We start from the raw sequence: 23,758 nt of genomic DNA, 5'->3' as shown, positions 1-23,758 counted from the left end.
TTAGCATGCACGATGCATTATGAAACGTGTGATGTATGACCCCTTTATAACGTCTTATAAGAGAAATCCTGACTAAATACCAGCTGTTTTAAGTCAGTTGAAATGTTACCACAAAGACAGACGTAATCCTTATTACAATACAATATAAAAGGCTCATGCATGCATACAATGTTTTGTCATACCCGTGGTATATGGTCTGATATAGCTATATGGTCTGGTATATGGCTGACAGCCAATCAGCATTCAGGGCTCGAACCACCCAGTTAATAATATATTTTTTTTATGATATTATTACATGCCATGTAAACATAACACGGACACACCTGCATGCAAGTAAAATGTTACCGCATTAACAATGTATCTTCTTATTTAAAAAAATGCGTGGCCCATAATCTGTGCAATAAAATAGTTTAGTAATTCTCTCACCTTGATCTCTGATGTATCGCGCAACTTGTCTTTGAAGGTCGTACTGATCCAGGATCTGACTATATCGATCGACTCAGACAGCAGCCTCAGATTCTTCGAACAGATATTGTCTTCTCCCAGGTCACATGTCTTAAAAAAAGTGATTTTCAAAATTTACATTTAAAAAAAAATAGAAAAAAAGTTCGAAATTGAACCGTTTTAATCTTAAATCACACATATCTCTGGAAATGATTGCATGACTAGTGCAATGGTCTGAGGGATCACTGATATCAGATTAGGATTTTACTCTTAGGAAATACAGAACCACAAGGATTAGTTCAAAACAAGTAAATCATATCCATCTGTTTATAAAAAAGTGATAAGAAAATGTGATTAAGATTTCGACATTTGATTGATTGGATGGTATCCTTGTATACAAGCCACCAATAAATTTGACAACCAGGTTTCATGAACAACCCCCCCGTGCTTCTAGTACATGTCAAACAAAATCTATAGTCTATAAAAAGTCTCATAACTATTTTTTGGCAGTAGGAAATCTAAATGGCTGTGTCCGAAATCTGTCATGCCTACTACTATATTACACTACAGTACTTACTGTTCAGTAAAAACGAATGCAGTAAGCAACACACATCATCAACACACTGGCATCCTGAGAATTCCTCATCTAACGCAGAACTGTGTTGATTCCCACCATTCATACATTCAGCGTGTCCTTTATCTCATTAGTTTATTATCAGCTGTTGTCAAACACGTGAATCTGGAAAGACTATCGTCTTTTTAGTGTGCAGTGAATTCTACTAGACGAAAAGCCGAAATGAATATGACATTCTGGCATTTAAAACGTACAAAACTTTCTGTTTTTCCGCATACCTAAAATGCATACCTTAGAAAGCTAGTATGAGTATTCGGACACGGCCATAGTCTACATCCCATTAAGTCTAATACTAGGAACACACTATGTGATTTTAATAAGACACTGGTGCCAATGGTTTGGGTTTAAAAGACACTGGTTCCATTACCTCAGAGTCAAGACTGCTGAGGATATATCCTAGTATTCACTTATGCAATAAGCTCCCCGGGGGGGTGTGGTATATGGCCAATGTACCATGGCTAAGGGCTGTTCTTACGCACGATGCAACGCGGAGTGCCTGGATACAGCCCTTAGCCGTGGTATATTGGCCATATATCACAAACCCCCGAGGTGCCTTATTGCTATTATAAACTGGTTACCAATGTAAATTAGAGCAGTACAAATGTTTTGTCATACCCGTGGTATATGGTCTGATATACCACGGCTGTCAGCCAATCAGCATTCAGGACTGGAACCAGCCAGTTTATAATATATTGTTTTATGATATTATTACAGGCGATGTAACACAGCGATGTAACATAACATGGACACTGCCTGACAATAGGTCTCCAACAAGTGAATTGTTCAAAATCATTCTAATACTGGACAGTATATTGCCAGCATTGCTTTATATATTGTTGTTGTGAAAGAGAACGGTCAGGTCATCAGATTTGTTTTTGTCCGAGAGAATGTGTTCTCCTTAACCTTCCTGATTAAATAATGGTAACAGTAATATCATTTCTACATACCTTGGACTGGGAAAAGTTTGATACTGAGACTAACAAGCTCACACAGTCTACAGGGATAGCTGTGCATTTTGAGGATCGGCCTCCATCGCATATCTTCTTAAGCAGTTCCACTGTTGTTGCCAAGCACTCACTCCCATAATCATCATTGAAACAACTGCAGAAAAAAAATAAAAAGATGTGTAGTTTTCAACTGTCATTAAAAGAAACAAAACTGACAATATTGAAACAAACTCATTAGACAAGTATGTCAATCACCTGTATTTTTGCTCTTTAAGATGGTTTTGAATATGTGAAAGAGTGGCAGTGAAATTCTGTAGGGCATGAAAATAAAATTTAAGTTGGTACCATTCTTCGTGCGTTACCTTGGTACAATACAATTTCTTCAACTACAGTAGTGATTTTTAACTCACCCCATTGTTGCTGGTTGATACACTCACAGGAGCCTTCACAGTAAAAACAACAAGCATGTCCAGGAGCTCAACTTTAATGACGGAGCTGTATTCTACCAGATCGTCTACGGTCAGTAGACACATCCAGGAACGGCTCGCTAGTCTGTCAATCTCCACTAAATGTCCATTGGCTTTAATGAGATTCAACATTGTTCTAAAAATGGAGGAGTTAAGGGTTATTAGCATCGTTCCCCCCCCCCCTCCCCCCCAAAAAATGTAAGCGGACTAAACTAAGCTAAGTAAAGGATTCACTTTTATCTGGTGATATAGTCACCAGGGTTGGGGCTAATTCCATTTCAATTCAGTGAATTCACTAGGCCTAAACAGATTCCAATTTAAATTTTCCTCAATGCTTTTTCTATGAGAATTTTTTTTAATGAGAATTTCAGTTTACAGCCTAAATTCACCGAATTGAAATGGAACCGACCCCAACCCCGATAGTCACAAATATTTGCCTACGTGAAAATGGGAGAAAAATATGGTACCTGCTGTCCTTGCTGTTCAGTGAAGTGTTGGTCACTTTTTGCAGACCTGCCCAAGTATTTTGCAGACCTGCCCAAGTCTTGCAACTTGGTGTGATTGTAACAGGGATTGGTTCAAAGGGTTTTGAGGAACCTTTGAGGAGATGGAGTATGGGAATCACTAGAATCCCCTCCTCCTTCGCAATGCCTATCAGTTTCTCCAACAGCTCTGGCAATCTGTTTAGGAGAGAGGTAATGTCACCAACAGCTCTGGCAATCTGTTTAGGAGAGAAGTAACGTCTATGTGATGCGTAAAGACATTTATGCCTAGACTACACGTTAAAGCCAATTACAACAATGTGGACTAGAAACACGCCAAACCTATTTAGCATAATGCTATTTAAAAATTAGCCTATCAATCCACACTGGACTAGGACGAGAATAAACTTTACCCTTCAGCCAAATTGGAGTTGATGACAAAGCAAAGACCGTCAATAATCTCCACAATTTGAGACAACGGCAAGCAGTATTAAGCAATAGGGAACAATGGGGATCGTTGATTGGTCAGTGAGTGGTCAAGCCCTCATCACACCAACAACTTATTTATTCATCAACAACCTTTTCATGCCACCGGCAGCTATTCCGCCCATGATTCTCACTGTGAAAATAACTCAAATATTTCTGACACTCCTGGAACTGAATCGCTAACCCCAGTATCAAAGGGAAATGTACAAAATAAAACACTACCGTTCAAAAGTTTGGGGTCACTTAGAAATGTCCTTGTTGTTGAAAGAAAAGTTTTTAAAAAATGTGTCCATTAAAATAACATCAAATTGATCAGAAATACAGTGAAAACATTGTTAATGTTGTAAATGACTATTGTAGCTGGAAACGGCTGATTTTTTATGGAATATCTACACAGGCGTACAGAGGCCCATTATCAGCAACCATCACTCTTGTGTTCCAATGGCACGTTGTGTTAGCTAATCCAAGTTTATCATTTTAAAAGGCTAATTGATCATTAGAAAGCCCTTTTGCAATGATGTTAGCACAGCTGAAAACTGTTGTTCTGATTAAAGAAGCTATAAAACTGGCCTTCTTTAGACTAGTTGAGTATCTGGAGCATCAGCATTTGTGAGTTCGATTACAGGCTCAAAATGTCCAGAAACAAACACCTTTCTGCTGAAACTCGTCAATCTATTATTGTTCTGAGAAATGAAGGTTATTCCATGCCAGAAATTGCCAAGAAACTGAAGATCTCGTACAACGCTGTATACTACTCCCTTCACACAACAGCGCAAACTAACCAGAATAGAAAGAGGAGTGGGAGGCCCCGGTGCACAACTGAGCAAGAGGACAAGTACATTAGAGTGTCTAGTTTGAAAAACAAACGCCTCACAAGTACTCAACTGGCAGCTTCATTAAATAGTACCCGCAAAATCAGTCTCAATGTCAACAGTGAAGAGGCGACTCCGGGATGCTGGCCATCATTTGCGCACAGATGAATAGATCATGCTGCTATTTAGCAGTAGACTGAACTAAGCTGTGAGAAACGAGCAAGACAAATGGTTTCGGTTCCTTTTAGAAACAGTGTTGAGACAATGAGCGTTCTCAACAGCACCTTACCACAGCCCAACCGCAGTTTCTCACTTCCATAGTGTACATTAGGGTCACCAAACAGTGCTTCCTCACGGCTATTGGTTATCACACCACCCAAGGGGGGGGGGGTTGATGCATCTGTTGTGTGATTGTAAACCGTTCCAGAAATGTAATTCTTATAATAAAATAAGTTGTGCGAAGAATCAACAGTCTCTCTTCTTTTCTGGTTAGAGTTTCCTCTACATTGTTTAAACAGCAATGCGTCAGGTGTCTTTTTTAAATCCTGGCCATGCATTAGCCTATCCATAAAAGGTTTTTAAAATTGGTCTACTCAAGATAAATATTTTGGAGGCTTTTGCCATTATGCTTTTGCATTATTCACAATTCAGATAAGTCTAACAACACACTTAATTTCCCTTGTTCAAATATCCATCGCCGTTTCCAAAGAGTGCCTCCTCCAAAATGATACAGTCCTAGAAATTCCATATCAACAGTGGATAGGTTATATCTTGCTTATTGAGAACGTGCTTCACACATACAATTAACAGAATCCTTGTATTTTTTTTCCAGAAATAAGTGTGATTTGTAAAGCCTATACTCGTTCAAACCAGTTAGAACAGTGTTGACTGCTGCCAACACTGCAAACATATTTAGAAAAAAACGATATGTATTTTACTGTAGCGATTATTTGTTTTAATAACCTATGCTATTGCTATTATTGGTTCCCGTAGCCTTTGCTATTTAATAAACACTATTGTAAAAACAGCAACCTTATCTTACCTTCTGGTTTACTTTAGTAAGGCAGCTTATGCCGCGTTCACATCATGTCGGAAACTCGGGAACTTATTATTTGCATCGAGCTTCCTAGTGAGAAACTCGAGTATCATCTAAGCAAGTCGGTAATTTCAGAGTTTTCCGACATGAGGCAAACATGGCAATAGTCTCCTTTTCTTTAAGAACCCAACTTAATTTAGTTATTTATTGGCCTTCCCAGAAGAGTGGAGGCTGCAAAGTGGGGACCTGGAAAGTGGGGACCAACTGCATTTAATGCCCATGATTTTCGAATGAGATGTTTGACGAGCAGGTGTCCACATACTTTTGGTCATGTAGTGCACCTGTTTTCGAGTGGACTTGAAATATACAGCATGCAATACGAATTGTCTTGAACGTATGAAGCTGTAACTCCGCTGACCATTTAGCCAATTTGCCTGATCAGGAGGCTAGTGTTTCATTAGCCATCTCTCTGTCAGTGAATTCAAATGTTTTATCATGTTTTGGCATGAATATACAAATATGACCGCATTACTTTTTTCACATTTTGTTGCATTACAGCCTTATTCTAAAATGGATTAAATAGTTTTTTCCCTCATCAATCTACACACTGCATTGTGTCCCGCCACCCACCCACCAACCCCTCTTTTACGCTTTTGCTACTCTCTGTTCATCATATATGCATAGTCACTTTAACCATATCTACATGTACATACTACCTCAATCAGCCCGACTAACCGGTGTCTGTATGTAGCCTCGCTACTGTATATAGCCTCTCTACTGTATATAACCTCGCTACTGTATATAGCCTGTCTTATTACTGTTTTATTTCTTTACCTACCTATTGTTCACCTAACACCTTTTTTGCACTATTGGTTAGAGCCTGTAAGTAAGCATTTCACTGTAAGGTCTACACCTGTTGTATTCAGCGCACATTTGATTTGGAATACCCCATAATGACAAAGGAAAAACAGGTTTTTAGTAACGGTTGGAAATATATAAAATAAAAAAATAAAACATGAAATATCACATTTACATAAGTATTCAGACCCTTTGCTATGAGACTTGAAATTGAGCTCAGGTGCATCCTGTTTCCATTGATCATCCTTGAGATGTTTCTGCAACTCAATTGGAGTCGTGTTTCTCAATGAGTTGAAATCATGTGAATGCATCCAACTGGAATTTACAACATAACTGGTAATTACCACCTTTCCCTTTGGTTATGAATGCAGCATTAAACCAACAGCCTTCTGGTCCGTCCGCCTCTATATAACCTTTAGGGAAATGTAACTGCCACTGAGTTATTGAATTTTATGTGAAGCATCCCATCTTTGATTTAGGCCAATAGCTGAGAAACTGTAATGTTAAAACAACACACTCACTTTTTGAGAAGTACGACGGGTTGAGTAAAATCTGTCCAATAGTGCAGGAACTCGTCTTTAGGCAGGTTGGGAAGGCAGAGAGCAAAGCATAGACCAGCAATTTCTGCTTTCTCTAGTTGGATCTCATAATGTTTACACATATACAGTACGATCACAGCAGCCTTCATTTGGTCCTGAATAGTGGGACTCTTTCTCTCTCCCTTCTTCATCAGCTGAGGAAGCACACTCTCCAGAATGAACTGTTTCAGCAGCTTTTGAACCTTTGAGTAAAACAGAAGACTGTTTAAGACATTTGTAAACGGCAATGCATTTTTTTTTCTCATCTATTTAAATCACGGTAACACAGCATATATTTTTCTATGAATAATTTGGCATAACGTCTATGCATTATCTGAATGCCATTATGTTTATTTGACAATTATTTAAAAATAACTCACATCTTTATATGTTTCTTGTTTTTTCATATTCTTGTTGGTGCCTGCACACAATGATGGTTTCCTGTAAATCTGTTCAAATTGAGTGAGTCGTTTCATGAAACAGTTGAGTTGAATGTCATTCCAGCTGTGAAGGAGTTCAAAAATAGTCTGAAGCATTATCTTCCCTGCGATTTCTCTGCCTTGGATTATTCTTTTGGACACATCCTTGGATGGCGAGGCACAGATAATGTCATCATACTGATGCCAAGCCCCTGTGGTGGGGTGGGGTAGGGGATGGGTGGGGTAGGGGTTGGGATGGGTGGGGTAGGGGTTGGGATGGGTGGGGTAGGGGTGGGAGAGGAGGGGTGGGAGAGGAGAGGGGTGTGGTGGAGTAGGGGTAGGATGGGTGGGGTAGGGAAAGGGTAGTGGATGGGTGGGGTAGGGGTTGGGTGGGGTGGGGTAGGATATGGGTGGAGGAGGGTTGGGAGAGGAGGGGTGGGAGAGGAGGGGTGGGAGAGGAGAGGGGTGTGGTGGAGTAGGGGTAGGATGGGTGGAGGAGGGGTGGGAGAGGAGAGGGGTGGGAGAGGAGAGGGGTGTGGTGGAGTAGGGGTAGGATGGGTGGGGTAGGGAAAGGGTAGTGGATGGGTGGGGTAGTGGATGGGTGGGGTAGGGGATGGGTGGGGTAGGGGATGGGTGGAGGAGGGGTGGGAGAGGAGAGGGGTGTGGTGGAGTAGGGGTAGGATGGGTGGGGTAGGGAAAGGGTAGTGGATGGGTGGGGTAGGGGATGGGTGGGGTAGGGGTGGGAGAGGAGGGGTGGGAGAGGAGAGGGGTGTGATGGAGTAGGGGTAGGATGGGTGGGGTAGGGAAAGGGTAGTGGATGGGTGGGGTAGGGGTTGGGTGGGGTAGGATATGGGTGGAGGAGGGGTGGGAGAGGAGGGGTGGGAGAGGAGGGGTGGGAGAGGAGAGGGGTGTGGTGGAGTAGGGGTAGGATGGGTGGAGGAGGGGTGGGAGAGGAGAGGGGTGGGAGAGGAGAGGGGTGTGGTGGAGTAGGGGTAGGATGGGTGGGGTAGGGAAAGGGTAGTGGATGGGTGGGGTAGTGGATGGGTGGGGTAGGGGATGGGTGGGGTAGGGGATGGGTGGAGGAGGGGTGGGAGAGGAGAGGTGGGAGAGGAGAGGTGGGAGAGGAGGGGTGGGAGAGGAGGGGTGGGAGAGGAGAGGGGTGGGAGAGGAGAGGGGTGGGAGAGGAGAGGGGTGTGGTGGAGTAGGGGTAGGATGGGTGGGGTAGGGGGTGGGTGGGGTAGGGGTGGGAGAGGAGGGGTGGGAGAGGACACAAAAAAAAGAACCAAAAAAAGATGCCACTTTAGACAACCCATGGTTTATGTGATGTTCTTGGCAAAGCAGGAAAGAAACATTTTGACAGCACAAATATGTTGATATGTTGCTAGAAATGGTAATAAAAAAACGGAATACTATGCACTTAATTCAAAACTAATTTCAACTTGGTTTACAGTCGAGTTTGAACTAAAATAGTTGATTTAGATTAATTTTTTAAAAGTCTGAAGCTTATGCGTATGAGTGGGATTTTGCTCTTTACGCACAATCTCTGCTCGACTTGTTCAGCTGCCCAGAGAACAGGCTACTCTGGCGATTTTCAGTGACGAATGGAGAATGATGCTTGCTTAATAAAGTTAGATCAAAGCTGAATCTACAGTGCATTCTGAAAGTTTTTAGACCCCTTGACTTTTCCCAGATTTTGTTATGTTACAACCTTATTCTAAAATTGATGAAATTATTTGTTTTTCCTCATCAATCGTCACATAATACCTCATAATGACAAAGCAAAAAAAAAATTTTTGCAAATGTATTACAAGTAAAAAACAGAAATACCTTACTTACATAAGTATTCAGACCCTTTGCTATGAGACTTAAAATTGAGCTCAGGTGCATCCTGTTTCTAAAAACATATTTTAGCTTTGTCATTATGGGTTACTGTGTGCAGATTGATGAGGGAAAAAAAGGTAATTTAATCCATTTTAGAATAACGCTGTAACATAACAAAATGTAGAAAAAGTCAAAGGGACACGAATACTAACCGAATGCACTGCAGGTCTACAAGATCACATAATGCTAGTTATACAAAACAGAACCAAATATAATAGCTTAGCATAGACTAGCATTACCGTACGACAAAAAAAACACATTTATATTGTGACATTTTAAGATGATTGTTTAAATGGTCACACTCATGAGGCCAAAATGTAACCGTGTGCAACACTAAGCTAAATATGTGATTTGATTTAAACAAAACACAGATAGGCTACAGTTTGCTATACATAATTCAAATCAACACCATACTTCGAAACACTGTAATATAACTCAAGATCATATTCTCATGAAACTGATGGTTAGCATGCAGATGCACAACGGGCTATTCACCAGTAAATCTTGAAGAGGTATTATTCACGATTGACAGTGTGAAGGGAGGACGACCACAAAAATGTGTAAAGTAGAGATAAAGAAACGCATGCGCAGAACGTGATAAACACTTCAAGGACGAAACAAATTTATTTGCCATTCTAAAATGGGATGAGCATCACCCAAAAAGCTGTCATCTCATGTGTTCCAATTAAATGCAGCCACTGCAATTGAAAACAGTTGTAGAAATTCTACAAAACTCCTACCTTCGTCATCGAGTAGATTGGTCTTTACACAAAGACTTCTTCTTCTGGTGGGATGTGTAAAATCAATGTACTCATACTCATACGTTGCCTTTTTGGAACTGTAGACAAGATACTGGTATGGTATGGACACAGCTTGGTCAGTGACCAGGATTCCTTCCACTAAGAATCCATGCACTCCCAGTTCCCTGCAGAGATTGTAAGTAAACACGTAAAAACGTTTAAACTTACACATTGTTTTAAGCATATTTGATTAACCTGATGTATTTTCCGATATGTGCCACCCTGACTAGAAAGGTGCAGTCCACTGGTCAGGAGTAACGACACTGAACGCCCTGTTGCCAGGATCAATGCAGACCCGAGGCAGTGAGTGTTGGAGAAATATAGTTTAAAAAATATATTGATTTAAAAAAATATATATATTTTTTTAGAATTGAACGTGGAGCGGATGGTTTTACAGTTACATGATGACATCACGTGCCCCGCTGTACCTTCAAAATGATTCGGCAATCAACATTTATTTGAAAAACACCATAATTTGTCGTTGAAAAGAAAGTTAGACAAATGGAAAAACCCACCCGTCGAACCGATCAAATGTGTTGATCTTTAGAAGATTTCTCTTACATCTGCCGTTTCCATTACACACGTCAAAAATATTTTTTTGGGGGGGGGGGCCGACATTGCTTGTGTGGAATAAACCTGGGTCAATGGAAACCTGACTACTTCTATTTAGTTTCTTGCCACTCAACATCACATCCTGTCCCAGGATTGGAACTTTGACTTTAAACATAACAAGGGTTCTGACGTTAGGATGTGTTACATCACTCTTTATGTAGAATGACATTACTTATAGGATTACTTTGTAGGGCAACACGAATGGGACAAACCAGTAAATTCCAGTTGAATATACAGTAGACACAAACGTGAAGCGAACCCACTTTGTCACGGTTAGCTCAACCGCATTGGATTCCCAGCTCCCCGTTTCCTCCCCTGCCCATACGAAAAGGCGATCCTCATTCGGGTCAAGATTGAAGTCCTTTGAGAGAATGGCGTGGAAATAGATTTTAAGTCTCTCTTTTGCCGACACCTGTGTTTTCCCTGTGGCTGTCCTGAAATGAAAACAAACAACAATAATCAGATGAGTATGATCTAAACCAGGGCTCTACAACCCTGTTCCTGGATCGCTACCCTCCTGTAAGGTTTTCACTACAACCCTGTTCCTGGATCGCTACCCTCCTGTAAGGGTTTCAGTCCAACCCTGTTCCTGGATCGCTACCCTCCTGTAAGGTTTTCACTACAACCCTGTTCCTGGATCGCTACCCTCCTGTAAGGGTTTCAGTCCAACCCTGTTCCTGGATCGCTACCCTCCTGTAAGGGTTTCAGTCCAACCCTGTTCCTGGATCGCTACCCTCCTGTAAGGGTTTCAGTCCAACCCTGTTCCTGGATCGCTACCCTCCTGTAAGGTTTTCAGTCCAACTCCAGTTGTAACTGGGGAACAGGTGCATCAAAGCTGGGACTGAGAGATTGAAAAACAGCTTCTATCTCAAGGCCATCAGACTGTTAAATAGCCATCACTAACACAGAGAGACTGCTGCCAACACTGAGACCCAATCACTGGCCACTTGAATAAATGGATCACGAGTCACTTTAAATAATGCCACTTTAATAATGTTTACATATCTTATATTACTCATATCGTATGTGTATACTGTATTTTATACCATCTGCTGCATCTTGCCTATGCCACTCGGCCATCGCTCATCCATATATTTATATGTACATATTTTCATTCACCCCTTTAGATTTGTGTGTATAAGGTAGTTGTCGTGGAATTGTTAGATTACTTGTTAGATATTACTGCATGGTCGGAACTAGAAGCACAAGAATTTCGCTACACTCGCATTAACATCTGCTAACCACGTGTATGTGACCAATAACATTTGATTTAACTTGGTTCAGCTTATCAACCAGCTAATTATTAGAACCAGGTGTGCTAAATTTGGGTTGGAGTGGAAAAACCTACAGGATGGTAGGAGATGGTTGAAGAGCCTTGGTCTAAAACATATGCAGGTATGCAGGATTTGTATTGGGGAAGGGGATTTAAATAACCATGAGCACTGAATGACATCTGGTTCGCAGAACGTTTTGGAATGGATACCTTTTTGGAGGTGGACAAGGATACTTTTCATCCATAGTTCCAGAGGCATCACTTTTCGTGTCTCCTTTCCTTTGGTCAGACTGCTCGACCTCCATGGCATCCTCCTGTAGGCCAACACTGGAGGGGATGCTGCCTGTCTGTTAAACAAGTAACACAAAACACGTGTTAACACTTAACTGTCCCTCAAATGAAAATGACCAAATAGACCTCTCATAATACATTTTATTGGGTCCATTAGTTTCAATTGCTCAAGCAGCAAATCCTTTTAACCCTTTACACTCATTTGGAATTGGCCAATATGGATAGGGCTAAATTGAAAAGTTTCTTACAGAAGAAATACTGTATGAAGAGCATATGAGTAGCATGGTAGCAACTGAAAGGGAACAGTTGCTGTTATATAGAAACATTTGCTGTTTTATAGCTCATCTGATGCTATTCTTCACATTTTGTCATGAGGATGAGAGAAAATATTGCAGTTTTAAAGTAACTCTCCACTGAAAATGTCACTTTTAAAAGTTAATATTCTGTTAACTCATACCCAAATAATGTTTTTTGACTCATCCTATACTCGTATGTTGCCAAATCATAAATTGGAGGAAAATCTTTTTTTAATCTTCACCTCAAACAGACCAGTTCAAATTGTCCCATGCTTCGTAAATAACAGGTGCAGACTAACAGTGAAATGCTTACTATTATATTTTTAATGACCAGTATGCTCCCACAGCCTTCTGTTGTTGGGGTGCGCCCACACCCTTCTGTTGTTGGGGTGCGCCCACACCATTCCAACACAGAAAATATACTTTTTAACAGACTAAATTATTTATTTTTTTGTAAGGAAAACTATTTCACTCATATTGTAATTAATTATAGGTCATATATACTGTACCAGTCAAACATTTGGACACACCTACTCATTCAACATACAAATCATTAAAATCCAGACGGAACATATTTACACAAGAAGCAACCTAATATCACACAGTCAACCTCTCATTTCATTTAGTAAGTTCACCATTCTGCCATTCTCACTGTTAAACATCGCACAGTGTTCATCACAACGGCTCTTTATCTCAATCATTTGATCATTTGGTTTTTCTTAATTTTTTTAAACTATTTTCTACATTGTAAAATAATAGTGAAGACATCAAACCTATGAAATAACACATATGGAATCATGTAGTAACCAAAAAAAGTGTTCAACAAATCAAATATCTATTTTATATTTGAGATTCTTCAAAGTAGCCACCCTTTGCCTTGATGACAGCTTTGCACACTCTTGGCATTCTCTCAACCAGCTTCATGAGGTAGTCACCTGGAATGCATTTCAATTAACAGGTATGCCTTAGTAAAAGTTCATTTGTGGAATTTCTTTCCTTCTTAATGTGTTTGAGCCAATCAGTTGTGTTGTGACAAGGTAGGAGTGGTGTAGAGAATATAGCCCTATTTGGTAAAAGACCAAGTCCATATTTTAGCAAGAACAACTCAAATAAGCAAAGATAAAACGACAGTCCATCATTACTTTAAAACATGAAGGTAAGTCAATCCAGAACATTTCAAGAACTTTGAAAGTTTCTTTAAGTGGAACTCAGATCTGGGAAATATCCGACGTCCGATTTCAGTGCGTTCAAGACAACTGGGAATTCTGGGAAAAAAAATTGCTCCGACTTGGATTTTTTTTTGAATGTTCATCCAACTCAGAATTCCAAGTCGGGAATGGGGGCCTCTTTCTAGAGCTCCAACTTTCTGATCGGAAGATCACTGACGTTGTGATTTGACCTCATTTTTGTTTTTGTTCCCAGTTGTATTGAAAGCACCATTAGCTAACGAACTAGCTATGACGGTCGCGGCACGCATGACCAGAATGAAACAGATGAACCACCAAAAGCACACCCCATTTCTCTTTAAAAGTTCAGAATGACGAGGAGTTGGATGGTTTTTCGTGCCCAAAGTCGACCATTAGATATGCCAGTCAGGTGGCTATCTGCAGGCAACTAAAGAAAAATTGTGGAATCTGAAAAGACACGTATCTCAAAAGCAAGATGGTGTACTTACTATGTGCACATGCTAAAATAAAGGAACGAGGTAGGTAGATAATTAAGTGCATCATTGTATTTATAAAAATTGTAAAAATCTAATCTCTTAAAACGTTTCGTTTATTTTCATTCTATGATATATACAATAGGCTATAATAGGTCTGGCATATTCCCACATTCAAGGAGCATTTCGTTTTGATTGGGTTATTTTGCCTTAAAACCTTTAAGTCTAACTATTTATTTATATAAAATATATATATATATTTTTTTAAGATATATATATCTACACGTGCTGACAGGATATTCTCCGCTGCAGGTCAGCTCTCCAGGCACCATCACATGAGCCTGAACCCACAGATGACCAAACTCGTGTTTCTTTAAAAATAAAAAATAAAAAAAATTCATTCTAAGTAAGTCACAGCCTAAATGCACAATTTATAAACTATAATGATTCAATACAATGAAATGTTGTTTAAATGCTGAGCACTTTATGTCCCTACCAGCCTATTGTGTCACACTAGGAAATTTGTCACAACGCATTTCTTTGTAGGCTATAGCCTTGAAGTAATTGAAATAATATAGCCTAAATAATTCATTATTGGTTCCATCTTAGACTCCCTGTCTGGCTCCGGACCTATTCAGAGTGCTTTCGGAAAGTATTCAGACCCCTTCGCTTTTTCCACGTTACGGCCTCATTCTCTAAAATGGATTAAATTAATATTTTTCCTCAATCTACACACAATACCCCATAATGACAAAGTGAAAACAGCTTATTTATTTTTGCAAATGTATTAAAAATAAAAAAAAACAGAAATAACTGATTTACATATGTATCCTTTGCTATGAGACTCGAAATTGAGCTCAGGTGCATCCTGTTTCCACTGATCATCCTTGAGATGTTTCTACAACTTGATCGGAGTCCACCTGTGGTAAATTTAATTGATTGGACATGATTTGGAAAGGCACACACCTGTCTATAAGGTCCCACAGTTGACAGTGCATGTCAGAGCAAAAACCAAGCCATGACATCGAAGGAATTGTCCGTAGAGTTCCAAGACAGGATTGTGTTGAGGCAGAAAGCTGGGGAAGGGTACCAAAACATTTCTGCAGCATTGAAGGTCCCCAAGAACACAGTGGGCTCCATCATTCTTAAATGGAAGAAGTTTGGAACCACCAATACTCTTCCAAGAGCTAGCCGCCAAACTGAGAAATCTGGGGAGAATGGCCTTTATGTTGACCAAGTACCCAATGGTCACTCTGACCGAGCTCCAGAGTTCCTCTGTGGAGATGGGAGAGCCTTCCAGAAGGACAACCATCTCTGCAGCACTCCACCAATCAGGCCTTTATGGTAGAGTGGCCAGACGGAAGACATTCCTCAGTAAAAAACACGACAGCCCGCTTGGAGTTTGCCAAAAGGCACCTAAAGGACTCTGACCATGAGAAACAAGATTCTCTGGTCTGATGAAACCAAGATTGAACTCTTTGGCCTGAATGCCAAGCGTCACGTCTGGAGGAAACCTGTCACCATCCCTACGGTGAAGCATGGTGGTGGCAGCATCATGCTGTGGGGATGTTTTTCAGCGGCAGAGACTGGGAGGATGGATGCACAAGTTTCTGAATGTCCTTGAGTGGCCCAGCCAGAGCCCAGACTTGAACCCAGTCGAACATCTCTGCAGAGACCTGAAAATAGCTGTGCAACGACGCTCCCCATCCAACCTGACAGAGCTTGAGAGGATCTACAGAGAAGAATGGGAGAAACTCCCCAAATACAGGTGTGCCAAGCTCTCAGCATCACACCCAAGACAACGTACAGAGTAAAGGGTCTGAATACTTATGTATTGTAAAAAAATCTAAAAACCTGTTTTTGCTTTGTGATTATGAGGTATGGTGTATACATTGATGAGGATTGTTTTTATTTGATTCATTTTAGAATAAGGCTGTAATGAACAAAATGTGGAAGAATTCAAAGGGTCTGAATACTTTCCAAAGGCACTGAATATTATGTTTAATATGACATGTAGCCCATTTGAAATTATGTTCGCTTCTTACATTCACCTTTCCATGTTTATTAAAATACTTTTCATTCAAGTCCATATGGTTTGGTTTCAATAAATATAAACCAATTGGTAGGTCCAGGTAGTAACAAAAATAGATGGGTGTTGGTTAAATTGCGATTTTAATGAATAGAATGAATTTGGAGCTGCAGTTCTTTTCCCCTGTGATCCTGTAAGCACTAAGAGGTTTTTAGCAGAGCAGCAGGAAACCGCTCAACTCCGCTCACATGCTTTGCTACGGAGACAGACAGTGATGTGGAGCTCAGTGGTGAGGCTTTGGCAGGCTGCAAAGCATGCAAGAGGAAACAGAGGAGACAGAGGGAGGAAGCAAGCAGAAAGAGGTTTGTACAGTGGTTCCCAAACTTGGGGTCAGGGCACCATATGGGGTCCCCTAAAAGAACCTGTACTATACTTATCAAATAAATGTTTTTTTGTAGATCGACTGAAGTGAATGAACCTACAGCATCCTTACGGACTGCACTAAAACTCAAACCCTAGTTACGGCCCTGCAGCCACTGCGATCCAATTTAGGCGCATATCAGTGCCCAAATCTGCCATTTTCAACCCGCATACAGGTATCAGTGTAAAAGGGCTAAAATTGAAGTAGCTACGATACCTCTGATCCAACCATGGCTGTGCTGAAATTGGAACAAAGAAAAACAAAATCAGATGAATTTTGTCTTAAGATGAAGTGAGCAGGAATTGTCTTGGTTAAGATCATTTAAAATAAGTATGAGTGTTGAGTGACTTCTGACTAGAAGAAAATGTTGGATACCTTTCTGGCGGTGGTCCAGCCAGAGTTTCAGAGGCATCACTTGTGTTGTCCCTCTTAAAATCTGGACTAGTTGGTGAATGGGAGGAATCTCCTTTCCAATGGGCAGACTGCTCAACCTCCATAGGCTCCACATGTCGGTCAACACTGGCACCTTTGCTCTCTGTCTGTTCAGTAAAGTAAAACATGTAAACATTAACACTTAACTGCCCCTCAAAATGAAACAAAATGGCCAAATAGATCCCCCAATATTTATGACAAATTGTATTGGGATAATTAGTTTAAATTGTTCAAACAGCAAAATCCTCTTTTAAAAAAAATCAAGTAGCTACGATACCTCAGATCCAACTATTGTGTTGTCCTTTGGTTCCATCTTAAAATCTGGACTAGTTGGTGAAAAGGAGGCATCTCCTTTCTCATCGGCAGACTGCTCCACCTCCATAGGCTCCACTTCCGGTGGGTCAACACTCGAACCTATGGTCTCGGTCTGTTCAGTGAAGTAAATAAAATACCTCAACAAGAAACCAAAACGGCCCTCACTATAACTGAAAATAACATATTTTTACTTGATCAAACAAAATCCTCTTAAAATCAAAACCACTACGATACCTTTTGAGAACCAAAACAGATATCCTTAACAACAGCAGTAGTTTGCGCAGAGTCCTGGCCTTGTAGGTCGGGTTTCCTATTCCGGCTCACAATCTGGTCTTCAGCATTCTGGTCCAAGGTGGCCATATTTTTCTTGCTTTTAGTTTTTTTAGCATCAGCCTTTTGACCAGCGATCTTTGTTCCTTCCTCTGAAACGGACTGATGAGAGGAGCTGGCGAACTTGTCCCCCGAGTCTGGTATAACGGCAGTAGTGTCATTTGGAGGTGACTTGAACGTCTGTTTCGTAGGTGATTGAAGAACATTACTCTGCCCAATGTGCTTGTCACCTTGCTCCACTGTCAACTGTGTCTCTGCCATGGCCTCTGACAAAGTTAGTGGACTTATGTTGTCAGACATGTTTAAAGATGATCTGACTGTACAGGCTAATTCATCAGTTAATCAAGCAGGGTAAACACATGATGAAGATGCTGAGCGGTTTCATCATGTTTTACGAGGGTTCATCAGAACAAAGATGCAGGCTTCTTTCCCATGTTTCTTCTTTTGGTCCTCTGGCTCTTTTTATCTGATAGAGCTAAAGAAAATAAGAGTACACAACATGTAAAGTTATGAATATAACTACTGTTCACTGAAGAAAAGGAAATAGGTACAACACACTATGGGGGAGTCGCACCCTTGCTAGTTGTCTGAAGAACCTTTCAATCACGCCTGACAAGGACAAAGGACACTTCTCTCTCCACCATACTGAACACTACTAACCTACCCCAAACCGTTTAAAAAAAAAGAAGAAGTTCTCCTCAATTTCCTGATATCCAATTGGTAGTTAGTCTTGTCCCATTGCTGCAACTCCCATACAGATTCAGGAGAAGCAAAGGCGAGAGCCATGCGTCCTCCAAAACACGATGCTGCCAAGCACTGCTTCTTGACACACTTCTCGCTTAACCCGGAAGCCAGCCGCACCAATGTGTCAGAGAAAACACCGTACAGGTGGCGACCTAAGTCATCTTGCAGGCGCCAGGCCCAGGAAATCCCAAACCCTCCCCTAACCTGGACGACGCTGGGCCAATTGTGAACCGCCTCATGGGTTTCCAGATCACAGCCGGGCTGTGACAGCATGGGATCAAACCCGGGTATGTAGTGACACCTTAAGCACTGATGCGGTGCCTTAGACCGCTGCGCCACTCGGGAGGCCCATCTAAACCGGGTTTTAATACACAAATTCTACTCTATGGTCTTTGACTTTATTACTTAAACCCTTTTTATGCCCCTTTTATCTTCCCATTGTCTTTTCTTACTTCACACAAATTCCCTGCCCACTTCACTCCTCCCCTAAAAAAAGGCGACCAATCCAAAACAAGAGGAAATGGATAGAACAGAGCAGATGCTCCTCATACCAAGACCAAGTTCTTCTACTTTGTTTTACCTCGTTCCCTTCCTTCAGGGAACATTAGTTATATTCATAACTGTAAGTCCCCTTACAGTCAGTTGACTTAGTACAACACAGCTACAATCACCCCCACAAGCTGACACCAGCGAATAGCAATTGAGAACGGCCCACAGCAGACCACCCATCACTCTAATCCGCATAAAATGTGGTGACCTGCACGCTGCCTAGCGACGCTCTACTGTCCCTGCAGTAAGCACACTTCAAGCCACAGAGAGAACATTGACATCCCCGCGCAGTGGGGGTAGCCACGGATCTTCGCAAACCAGGCGAATGAAATCCGCAAGCCATGGTTTCCTGGGCTATTAGGGAGCCACAAGAACCAAAAGACCAGACGCACCCTACCCAGTGCTGAATCAACCCAAGAGGAGGAACTGAGTAAAGTTTGTAGCATTCACCACAAGCCCACATTAGGAGGGAGAGACAGAGTCCCTCCTTGTCGTTTGAGTGCGAGAACACCATCAAGCATGATTTATGGAGTAAGCTCTCCACATCCCCGTATCGATCTACTACGCCTGAAAAAAATGCATGAAAACGAATAGGATTTTTTTTTTTGGGGGGGGGGGCAAGTTTACACGTATGTTTTATTGTTTTGTTCCCGATGCTTTCCTAGATCTCTCAGATGAATTTCAGACACCTCAAACCATACTTCCTTTGGATTTATTCTTTGATTCTCTGTTTTGCCAAGTATGTAGGTGTTATTCAATGTGTTTCTATGGGCTAATAGCAGTAAGGCCAAATTCTGTCATAAAATATTTTTAGCGGGATACCTACAGGGGTATCCTCCCAAATAGCTATATGACCAATGGTATGACCATCTTAAAACAATTCCATATACAATTACACCCCCCCCCAATCGGAATACCATTGATCGGCATTTCTCAACGAGTTCAAAGTATGTGAATGCTGAACGTCCTTCCTTAAAAGGCTGAAACGCTTTGAGCGTTATATTCCACTCGAAACAGTAGTCTTGCAGCCCTCTTTTACACAAATCAAAAGTGAAAAGAAAATTCAACACATTTTTACAAACTATAAAAAATTGTTATAACTAAAATATAGTTGTTGCATAAGTATTCACCCCATTTGTTTAGGCAAGCCTAAATTAGTTCAGAAGTAACATTGTTACAGTATATGGACTCACTCTGTGTGAAATAATAGAGGTTGACATGATTTTTGAATGAGCTGCAGGACAGGAAGGAAACTATCTAGGAATGTAAGTATGAGGCCATTGGGGATTTTAAAACAGCTAGAGTTTAATGGCTGTGATGGGAGAAAACTCAGGATGGATCAACAACACTCCACAATAATGACTTACATTTATTGTATCTTTATTTAACTAGGCAAGTCAGTAAAGAACAAATTCTTATTTACAATGACGGCCTACCGGCCTACCGGCCTACCGGGGACAGAATTACATTTTTACCTTGTCAGCTCACTTAATGCCCTACTACTTTCAGTTTCACATTCCAATGTTTAATGCCGTTCGTGGTATAGAAAGACGCTAAGGAAGGAGGAGTAAATATCAAATGGTAAAAATAACGCTGACGCATAGGCCTATTTCACAAAACCATAGCTTTTATTAGCTTCCACTTCAACAAATGTAGCCTATATAATCGGATTAATTTTCATGTGGTCCATAATGCCACACTGGGGGGGTGTAGACTTGGTAAATACTATCTACAATGACGGCCTACCAGGGAACAGTGGGTTAACTGCCTGTTCAGGAGCAGAACGACACATTTTTACCTTGTCAGCTCGGGGATTCGAACCAGCAACCTTTCGGTTACTGGCCCAACGCTCTAACCACTAGGCTACCTGCCTTCTGACTTTAGCTGCCACACTGGTATGTGGTATCATAACCAATGTATTAAAGCAATTTAAAGTCTAGAAACCTTGCCAGCACTAAAATAATTAAGACAAACTACTCTAACTTGATTGATAGCCTGAAATGGCTTGGTATCTAGTTGGGAGATCGTGAACCTATCTAGCTGGTTAGCGGAAGCCAACATCAGAAAATTACTAGGTGGCTAGTATTACAGAGAAACAAAAGAATGTCGTATTTATTCATCAAGAAGCAATACATTGGCTACATAGCTTGATCAAATGAATGAACACACACGTACCTCCTGCGAGTCGCGCCTGTCGCCGGCAGTTAAAATGAAATCAAACTGTGTGTCACTCTACTCTCTCTCCTCCACTGACGTAGCACATCTTTGCTCCGGAGCCTAAAAGGAAGGAACCACGTACCAAGGAAAATAGTGTGTCCGCCTCTTAGGTCCTGTTGGAAAGAAAATCATTTAACTTTCCAAATGAGATGAAGCGACTCAGGGCGTTTTTGTCATGTGTTGGAAACTGGTTTTACTTTCGAAATGAGATTAAAAGCAAAAATTGACTATTTGTTGTGAATGATCTGCTGTGCTGTCAGAATCTGTGTTTTTGCCGAGACTCCATGCAAATGTACAGAGATGTGGCCACTTGATTTCATGTAATTTTCCTTTCATAAAAGTTTGTAAATACAAACGGTGTCATACATATAACCTATGAATAAATGGAAAATGAAATGGAATTGATTTCTGTCTCAATCGCATTGTTAGCAATGTTAATCTAGGAAATATGTTTATCATCTGGTCACAAAAGTATTTGATGTGTTTGATACCGTACCATTAATTCCATTCCAGTCATTACAATGAGCCCGTCCTATAGGTCCTCTCACCAGCCTCCTCTGGCGTATATACAATTACAAATGTAGCCTATAAATGTGTACCGTGATGCCACACACACACACACACACACATTAATTGACTATACCTATCAATAAAGGGTAGGCATACTCACCAATTAATCAATTCAGAATGATTAAATTAATATTGACAAGGGCTTGCATTATGATGGGCACAGAACGGAGCTCGCATCAACCCATCATCCAGTAAGATGCCAAAAGGTGCATTAGATTTAGTTGCCTATGGTTTCCGTTTTTTCAACCAATCCAAGCTAGAGGAGCCAAGTCAGTGCACATTGAGATGATCCAACTCAGGGCATTATGTCGTGTTGGCAATTAGTTTTACTTTTGAAATGAGATGAAGCAAAAGTAGCCTATTTCTATTAATGATTTACAGGGTGCTAACAGGTTGTTTTTTAGCCCATGGACTCTGTACAGAGTGGGTGAAAATGCGCCCTGAAATGGTGGTGATTAATATTAACTTCCTATTGTTATAAAATATATTTTACCAAGACAAATATGATTATTCATGTTCTGAATCAGTCAGTGAGGTCTTTAACATATCATTTATATATTATATCCAAAAAGTTGGATTTCGTAGGCTAATACATCAGATAATAAGCACCGAGCTCTGACAGCAGAGCTGGTTTATATTTACATTGTAGTCATTTAGCAGACGCTCTTATCCAGAGTGATTTACAGGAGAAATGTATGGTTAAATGCCTTGCTCAAGGGCACATTTCTTTTTTTTCACCTAGTCGACAAGATGATTCAAACCAGTGACATTTTGGTTATTAGCACAATGCTCTTATCTGCTGGGCTGTTTTGAGGATTTTACGTTTCGTGGTCGGTTGTTTTCAAAGTTGTTTCAGCGGGTTGCAAAAAAAAAAAATCGAAATTAGCATGACACGAGCTGAATTAAATGTAAAAGGCTTTGAAAATAAAAGGCTTGGCATATGCTTGTTTTTGTGAGAAATCTTTGAAAAATAGCAGGAATTTTAAAAGGAATTTTTGTAGGTGGTTTGAAGTCAAGATACAAATCTGATTCCTGGTCATGCGACTTGTGTCTGAACGGTGAAATAAGATTTATTTGCCCTCAAGTGGCGTTTAGACCATCATTTGGCATACCTTCGTTGCTAGCTAGCTACTCTGTCGACAGTTACATGTGGTTAGTTAACCAGCGTGTTAATGGTTTAAAAACCAATTAGTGAATGTACTAGAAAGCTGAACAGCCACCTAGCTAGCTAGTTAACTGACGTGACTCGACAAAAATGGACACGTTTTGAAAGTTGAATCATCTTATCCTTTGAGGCTTTAAAATGTATTCTTACATTATGATTTAGCACATTCAAAGCAACTGTGGGAAACATCCTTGGCAGGCAGTGTTGTTACCTTAGCTTGTTACATAACTTCTGAGTGATCGCAATCAGCCTACACCACTGTGCATACACCCGTTGTTACTATGACAACTAGTATAGCCAGAACACACACACACACACACACACACACACACGAATGTTTGGAAAGTCAGAGAGCACAGTTACATGCACAAAATAATGAGATTATTGTGGATAGAACAATTTCCCTAATAATCCTGTTTACATGGACACATCTGAAATCAGGCTACCTGATGACACACTGATAAATGCAGAAAATCGGGCAATCAAAATAAACATTCTACCGGCAGTGACCATGTTATATTGAAACTTAATCCTCAGTGTGAAGTGTCCTGCTTGGGAATGTGTGAAACTTACTCCTCAGCCTGAAGTGTCCTGCTTGGGAATGTGTGAAACTTACTCCTCATCGTGAAGTGTCCTGCTTGGGAATGTGTGAAACTTACTCCTCATCCTGAAGTGTCCTGCTTGCGTCACCTCATCAAATAAAATACAATTTTATTGGTCACATACACATATTTAGCAGATGTTATTGCAGGTGTAGCAAAATGCTTGTGTTCCTAGCTCCAACAGTGTAGAAGTATCTAACAATTCACACTAAAATTAAAAGAATGGTATTAAGAAATACATAAATATTAGGATGAGCAATGTCATGGTGGCACTGACTAAAATACAGTAAAATAGAATACAGTATATACATATGAGATGAGTAAAGAAGTATGGAAACATTATTAAAGTGACCAGTGATTCCATGTCTAAGGTGCAAGGTTGAGTTAGCAGGGGGTAGCAGAAACCAA

At 40.7% G+C, this 23,758-nt stretch overlaps 1 protein-coding gene across 5 annotated transcripts in view; it reads right to left on the bottom strand.

The window, feature by feature from the left end:
- The window catches only part of LOC106572043 (E3 ubiquitin-protein ligase rnf213-alpha), a 78,755-nt gene extending 56,891 nt beyond the window's left edge, over positions 1–21,864 (bottom strand). The window contains exons 1-16 of one of the 5 annotated variants that reach the window (XM_014145768.2): positions 21,684–21,864; positions 20,972–21,126; positions 17,408–17,978; positions 17,136–17,285; positions 16,802–16,965; positions 16,643–16,664; positions 11,940–12,076; positions 10,720–10,890; positions 9,785–9,969; positions 7,125–7,375; positions 6,688–6,947; positions 2,960–3,172; positions 2,436–2,628; positions 2,281–2,336; positions 2,026–2,179; positions 427–555 (exon numbers count right to left, since the gene is read on the bottom strand). In XM_014145768.2, coding sequence (XP_014001243.1) covers positions 427–555; positions 2,026–2,179; positions 2,281–2,336; positions 2,436–2,628; positions 2,960–3,172; positions 6,688–6,947; positions 7,125–7,375; positions 9,785–9,969; positions 10,720–10,890; positions 11,940–12,076; positions 16,643–16,664; positions 16,802–16,965; positions 17,136–17,285; positions 17,408–17,803 — 2,481 coding nt within the window. In that variant the 5' untranslated portion in view covers positions 17,804–17,978; positions 20,972–21,126; positions 21,684–21,864. Of the gene's footprint in view, positions 1–426; positions 556–2,025; positions 2,180–2,280; positions 2,337–2,435; positions 2,629–2,959; positions 3,173–6,687; positions 6,948–7,124; positions 7,376–9,784; positions 9,970–10,719; positions 10,891–11,939; positions 12,077–16,642; positions 16,665–16,801; positions 16,966–17,135; positions 17,286–17,407; positions 17,979–18,077; positions 18,338–20,971; positions 21,194–21,683 lie in introns of those variants that run through there. The other 4 variants (XM_045693912.1, XM_045693905.1, XM_045693885.1 and 1 more) reach the window with 4 other exon arrangements.
- Between the last annotated feature and the right edge of the window lie 1,894 nt (positions 21,865–23,758).

The sequence above is a fragment of the Salmo salar genome, chromosome ssa01 (genome assembly GCF_905237065.1).
Source record: "Salmo salar chromosome ssa01, Ssal_v3.1, whole genome shotgun sequence".
NCBI lineage: Eukaryota > Metazoa > Chordata > Actinopteri > Salmoniformes > Salmonidae > Salmo > Salmo salar.
Note: the sequence above shows the minus strand (reverse complement) of the source record. Positions and strands in the feature narration are given on the sequence as shown.